The following is a 6,437-nucleotide window of genomic DNA, read 5'->3' as shown; positions in this document are numbered from 1 at the left end:
AGAGGGGTGGGGAGGAGAGGGGAGGGGAGAGGGAGAGGAGAGGAGGCCGTGTGCTGTGCATGCAGAGGCACAGCAGGTGGAGCTGTCACCGTGCAGCTCCTGCTGCTGAGGAACCTGCTGGAACGGCTGGAAAGGGAGAGCAGGTGCCCGGCGCTGCGTGCGTCCCAGCTGGCACCGCTCCTGGCACCGCTCCTGGCACCGCTCCGTGCCTGCCCTTCGTCCCCGCCGCGCTGCGCACCGCTCCGTGCTGCCCGGCCGCGGCTCAGGGTCGGCAGGGCGAGCGTTACCGTCCCGGCTCTGCCCCGCGGCCGCTTGGAGGGGGTGGGGGAAGGAGGGAAGCGAGCTGGCTGTGCTCGGTGCAGCGCTTTCCTCCGCGTATTCCGCGGGATCTGCCGATGTTGCAGAGCTGGGAATGGGAACGCGGTGGAACGGGGCGGCCACGGTGCCTGGGCGGGTGCGGGAGCTGCAGGTGGGGTTCGCACGGAGCGGTGCGGTCTGCGTGCCTCCGCTGCGCCGGGTTGGAGCTGGGATGACTTCAAACCGGGGACGGTCTCTGGGAAATCGCTTCCTCCCTTGGGATGCTGAGGGTTGAGCAAGCGCTACAGCGAGGCTGTGCTGACAGCCAGGAGGGGCCGTGAAATGAAAAGGGGCAGCGGGGCAGATCCCCATAGGTCCCAAGCTTCCTGCTGCCCCGCTGCTGCCGCCCCTCGCTCTGGGTAGCCCAAAGCTTGGCACACGTTGATCCAGAGCAGCCCGCTCCACTCTGCTCTCTGCAGTGCAGCCCTGCACGCGCTGTCCCCTGGAGGTGCTGGCAGTCTGCAGCGGGTGGGACGTGATGTGCGGCCGTGGTTGCAATCCTGCTGGCAGCACCGGGCAGGATGCGGGCAGGCACCGCCGAGTTCGCATCCCCGCGTCTGTGGGTCCTGATGAGACCCATCCCGCAGGAGGGAATGGGCTGATGCCACCAAGCCGCTGCCTGTGGTATTTGGGAAGCCGTGGGCATCGGGTGGAGTCCCCAGGGCCTGGAAAAAGGGGCGCTCGTTTTTAACAAGGGTAAAAAAAGGGTGAGCCCGGCAGCTGCCGACCTGGCTGCATCGCCTCCGCGCTGGGGAAGCTCACGGAGTGGCTCCGCGTGGCAGCGATGCTGGTAACGGGAGGAGCAGCGCGGCTTCACCGGGGGCAAATCCTGCCTGAGCAACACGGTGGCCTTCGTGCCGGTGTCACCGCGTATGGAGACGAGGGAAGAGCCACCAGTGTCACCTCCTTGGACTGCAGGGAGGGCTTCTCTCCAAGCTGGGCAGATGGGGGTCGGGTGGGCGCTGCTCGATGGACAAAGAGCTGGCTGCGGGATCGGGCGGTCGGTGCCTCCGTGTTGGGATGGGGATGGGCGACGAGCAGCGTCCCCGGGGCGCGGTGCTGGGGCCGATGCTCTTTCACGGCTCCATCGGTGACGTGGGCAGCGGGGCTGAGCTCGGTTTGGTGATGGCACCGAGCCGCGCGGTGACACCGCAGAGGGACGGGACGGGACGGGACGGCGTCGGAGGGACCCGGACACCGGGCACGGGGGAACCTTGGGTTCAGCAGATCCAAGTGCGGGGTCTGCAGCTGGGTCGAGGCAGCCCCCGCTGCCGGGACGAGCCGTGGTGTCCCTGTGCAGTGCAGGCAGTGGGGCCAGGTGCCCCCCAGGCCCCCTCCAACTCTGTGGGTTCTGTGCTGGTTCGGTGACTCTTCCGAAGCCGGCGCCGCTCTCCGGCCACGCGGGCTCGGCTCCTGCAGAGGCTCAGTGCTCTTCCCCTCCTTTCCCAGACGACGTGTCCGACTCCGAGGAGAGCGTCTCGAGCACCAAGTCGTGCAGGAACGAGCGGTCCCTGCAGGAGAAGCTGGAGATCGTGAGCAACGAGGGGCTGCTGCTCACCGTCAAGGTGTTCCTGGACTGGCTGAGGACGAACACGGATTTCATCATCATGTGCGCCCAGGTGGGGGCCGGCTCTGGGCCTTGCGCCTCCAAGAAGCACGCAGAAATTCGTGCTCTTTTAAAGCATTTCGGGCTCCGTGAAAGACGCTGAGGAGCCCGAGCGACCTGGTTACCGCGTGCTCTTCTCTTGATGCTGGCTGGGGCCTTTTCTTCTGTTCCCGCAGAGCTCCCAGAGCCTGTGGAACCGGCTGTCCGTGCTCCTGAACCTGCTGCCTTCCGCTGCCGACCTGCAGGACTCGGGTACGGGTACGGGGAGCAGGGCACGCTGCTCGCTGCCTTCCATCCCCGCAGGTTGCGGCCAGATCTGCCCGCAGCCCCTTGCCGATGAGCGCAGTGCCGGGGGGAGGCGGGGGGGGGGACGACTTCCACGTGTTATTTCTCTGCTCCAACACCACCGTGGCCAAATGCCACCCCCTAAGCATCAGCTCTGCGCCTCCTGTGCCGTGGGCCCTTCCCCTTCTTTGTCCCGGGCTCGCTGCCGACCGCGGTGCCGTGTTCTCTGCTGCCCAGGGCTGGAGCTGTGTCCGGAGGTGCAGGAGGTGCTGAGCGGCGCGGAGCTGCCGGACCTGCGCTCCCAGCTGCTGCTCCCGGAGGACGTGGCCCTGCGCAACCTGCCCCCCCTGAAGAACGCGCACCGGAGGCTGAACTTCGAGCAGGACCGCCCCATGTTCTCGGCCGTGGAGGAGGTGAGCGGGGCTGGATCCCCAATCTTGGCACAAACTGTGTGTGAAGGGGGGGTTCCTTCCTACGAAGCAGAGCCCGGGCTGGCGCAGACCCCTGAGCCTGAGCTCGTGGTACGGGGGGGGGGGGGGTGCGGCAGCCCACCAAAAAAAACCCAGCACCACGGCACCGTGCCCGCCTCTCCCCATCAGAACCCGTGGGGAAGGAAGGGCGGGGAGCATCCCAGCGCTTGGCCTTGCTTGAAGGACGCTGCTCTGAGCTGCGCCGCGGGCGCCGCGTCTCTTAAATCACAGCCCAGAGCAACGCGGCCTCAGCGCCCCGTCCCACGCGAGCCCAGCTTGTGCCGTGCCCCCCCCCAGCAGCCTGGAAGGAGGGCAGTGCCCGCGGGTGGCCGCTTCCCTCCGCTTCTCCTCCCAGCACAGGTTCCCAGGGGAGAGCCCTGCCTCATTCCCTGGCTCTTCCTTGAGCTGGGGCAGCTCGGACCGCAACCGGTTCCCGACTTTCTGCCGAGCGTGGGCCGAGCCCTCCCCACGCGTCGCTCCCGTTTCCCCTGAGATTCCACCCCCCCTCCCCCCCTTGTCTGTCCGCTTCTTCGCAGTCCGTCGTTCGGATCTGCTGCATCCGGAGCTTCGGTCACTTCGTCACGCGCCTGCAGGGCAGCATCCTGCAGTTCAACCCGGAGCTGGGGATCTTCATCAGCATCGCGCAGTCGGAGCGGGACAGCGTGGTGCAGCAGGCCCAGGCCCAGTTCCACATGGTGAGCGGGAGCGCGTCCCCGCGTCCCCTGCTCCCCCCGTCCCATGAAGCCCGTGCCCGGTGCCGTGCTGAGCGCTGGGCTTTGCTCCTGTCCCCAGGCTGCGGAGGAGGCTCGTCGGAACCGGCTGATGAGGGACATGGCTCAGCTCCGCCTGCAGGTAGGAGGGCTTGGAAGGGACGAGGGAGAGCTCTGCTCCCCGCAGCGATGGGAGGGATGGGGCCGGCCGGCTCCGACTCGGTGCCATGGTGATGGGCTGGAACGGGCTGCCCAGGGAGGCTGTGGGTGCCCCGGCCCCACAGGAGGCGTTCAAGGCCGGGCTGGACGTGGCTCTGCGCGGCCTGGGCTGGCGCTTGGTGACCCTGCACTCAGCAGGGGGCTGAGTCTCGATCGTTGAGGTCCTGGGTTCCCAGGCCATTCCGTGATGATCTTCCGAGGTCCCTCCCAATCCCCGACGTTCCGTGATCCCGTCACTCCGCTCCGTGCTCGCCGCCGGGAGCTCGGGACCCTGGGCTGAGGCGGGCGTCTCACCCCCCCCCCCCCCCGTGTGTGTTTTGCAGCTGGAGGTGTCTCAGCTGGAGGGCAGCCTGCAGCAGCCCAAAGCGCAGTCGGCCATGTCCCCGTACCTCGTGCTGGACGCGCGGGCGCTCTGCCAGCACCTGCCCGTGGTCAAGCAGCTGGCGGCCAGCGGGAGGTTCATCATCATCATCCCGCGGGCAGGTGGGGGAGCTCGGCTCCTGGGTGTTGGGGGGGCAGGGGGCTGTGCCAGGCGGGGGTCGGTGCAGCCCTGAGCCGGGCGCTGCGTTCTTTTTCGTGTCCTCGCAGTGATCGACGGCTTGGACTTCCTCAAAAAGGAGAACGCCGGCGCCCGGGACAGCATCCGCTACCTGGAGGCGGAATTTAAGAAGGGAAACCGGGGGGGGGGGGGGGGGGGTTGTGAACTGAAAGCAGCGGTTGCTTGAAGGCCTGGGGCGGCCCCGCTGCACGGAGCCCCCGGGTTTGCTGCGGGAGGGCAGGGAGCAGCGCCCGGCGAGGACAGGATGCTCCGGCAGCGCCGACCCGGGGCGCTTGGTGGGGGCTGAAGGCGGAGGAGAACGCGGAGCCCGAGGGAGCTGCTGCAGAACGCTGCCTGCGTTTGAGGGATGCTGGCTCCGAGCTCAGCCGCTCTCCTCTTCCCGTAGGTACATCCGTTGCCAGAGAGACGTCGGGAAGAGCTTTGAGAGGCACAAATTGAAGAGACAAGACTTGGACGCGTGGTAAGCGAGAGGCAGCGGAGGGACGGACACGGAACCACGGGATGCCTGGGGCTGGGAGGGACCCCAGGGGTCACAGAGCCCCAACCCCGGGCAGGGCCACCAGGCTCCAGGTGTGGCACCAGCCCAGGCTGCCCAGGGCCCCATCCCTCCTGGTCCTGAGCACCCCAGGGACGGGGCACCCACCCCTCTCTGTGCAGCTGTGCCAGCACCGCGCCGCTCTCATGGCAAAGAGCTTCCCCCCGGCATCCAACCTCACCCTGCCCTCCTTCAGCTCAAACCCGTTTCCCCTCGTCCCATGGGTGATAAGCGGGTTCCCCTCCTGTTTCTCACCCCCTTGTACATCCCCAAGGCCGCGGCGAGCTCTCCTCGCAGCCTTCTCTTCTCCAGCCCCGCGTTCCCCGTGCGCGTCGGAGCCGTTTTTGCAGGGCAGCGGTGTCCCCTCCATTTCCCATCCCTTCCGTCTGCGTGGCAGGAACCTCTACAAGATCCTGGACAGCTGCAAGCAGCTGACGGTGTCCCAGGGGAGCGGGGACGACGACACCACGGGGATGGTCACCATCATCACGGGCTTCCAGCTGGAGGACCCCGGCGCGCTCTCGGTGCCCATGCAGGTCGGTCGCGCCGTCCCGGCGGCGCCGAGCACCCGTGCTTCCCGGTGGGGTTGCAGGCTGCATGGCTGGCACGGGGAGGGGGGTTGGGTGCTTTCTGCAGGCACAGTGCTGGGAGCACCGCGCTCAGTTTGGAGCTGGGAGCCCCTGTGCACGGGTGGGAGCCNGCGCGGTGCTGGCACAGCTGCACAGAGAGGGGTGGGTGCCCCGTCCCTGGGGTGCTCAGGACCAGGCGGGATGGGGCCCTGGGCAGCCTGGGCTGGTAGCAGATGTGGAGCCTGGCGGCCCTGCCTGCGGTTGGGGCTCTGTGATCCCTGGGGTCCCTTCCAGCCCCAGGTTCTGTGAAAGCCCTCAGGTTTGGCGGAGGTGCAGCAGGCAGGCCTTGGGCTGGGGGTTTCCTGGAGGAGCTTTCCCCCTGCAGCCCAACAGCAGCACGCACCCGAGCGGAGGAGAAGGCAGCAGCGGCCAGCGCTGCCCAGAGCGGTGATTCCAGCCGGGTGCTGAGTGCCTGTCATAGAATCACAGAATCAAAATAGCCTGGGCTGGAAAGGACCTCAAAGATCATCGAGTTTCAAGCCCCTGCTGAGTGCAGGGCTGCCCAGCACCAGCCCAGGCTGCCCAGAGCCACGTCCAGCCCGGCCTTGAATGCCTCCAGGGATGGGCACCCACAAGCTCCTTTTGGGATGATTTATAAAGGCTGCCTATTTCTCTGTGTGCATACACAAAGCGTTAAATACAATAGGACCTAGGCTAGGATTTTCAGAGTACTCACAGTAAGAGCTTGACTCAGTTTTCCTCCCAAAAAGGAGGTGGAATTTTTTGAGCTCAAAGTGTGTGCATGGATGGAGAAACTACATGTGCTGTGCAGCGTGCCAAAAAAAAATCGCACCAAAAAAGAAGTACTTCAGTAAATGAGAAGTAAATGAGGAAAAGTAACCTACTCATAGCAGCAAGGATTGTCCCAGAGGTGTTTGCTGGGAGCTGTCCCCCTCCTTCCCGCTGCAATCTCTGCCATCGGAGCTTAGCAGCAGTGCAGGTGCAACCTGGGCTGTTCTCCATCACCTGCAGCACCTTGTGTGGGAGGGGAGGGGAGGAGAGGAGGGGACAGGAGAGGAGGGGGAAGGAAGGGGAGAGGGGAGAGGGGAGGGGAGAGAGGAGGAGAG

The 6,437-nt window shown here is 66.4% G+C and overlaps 1 protein-coding gene across 1 annotated transcript in view; it reads left to right on the top strand.

The window, feature by feature from the left end:
* Positions 1-6,437, top strand: part of SMG5 (SMG5, nonsense mediated mRNA decay factor) — a gene marked incomplete at its 3' end in the record, with an annotated part of 46,640 nt that overhangs the window by 33,966 nt on the left and 6,237 nt on the right. The window contains 9 exon segments of the mRNA XM_021376535.1: positions 1,807-1,976; positions 2,140-2,215; positions 2,486-2,661; positions 3,255-3,413; positions 3,511-3,570; positions 3,971-4,130; positions 4,236-4,326; positions 4,592-4,666; positions 5,139-5,440. Of these exon segments, the coding sequence (XP_021232210.1) occupies positions 1,807-1,976; positions 2,140-2,215; positions 2,486-2,661; positions 3,255-3,413; positions 3,511-3,570; positions 3,971-4,130; positions 4,236-4,326; positions 4,592-4,666; positions 5,139-5,440 (1,269 nt within the window).

Source organism: Numida meleagris, chromosome 24, assembly GCF_002078875.1.
Source record: "Numida meleagris isolate 19003 breed g44 Domestic line chromosome 24, NumMel1.0, whole genome shotgun sequence".
NCBI classification, from domain to species: Eukaryota; Metazoa; Chordata; class Aves; order Galliformes; family Numididae; genus Numida; species Numida meleagris.
This window is presented reverse-complemented; position numbering and strand designations above follow the sequence as displayed.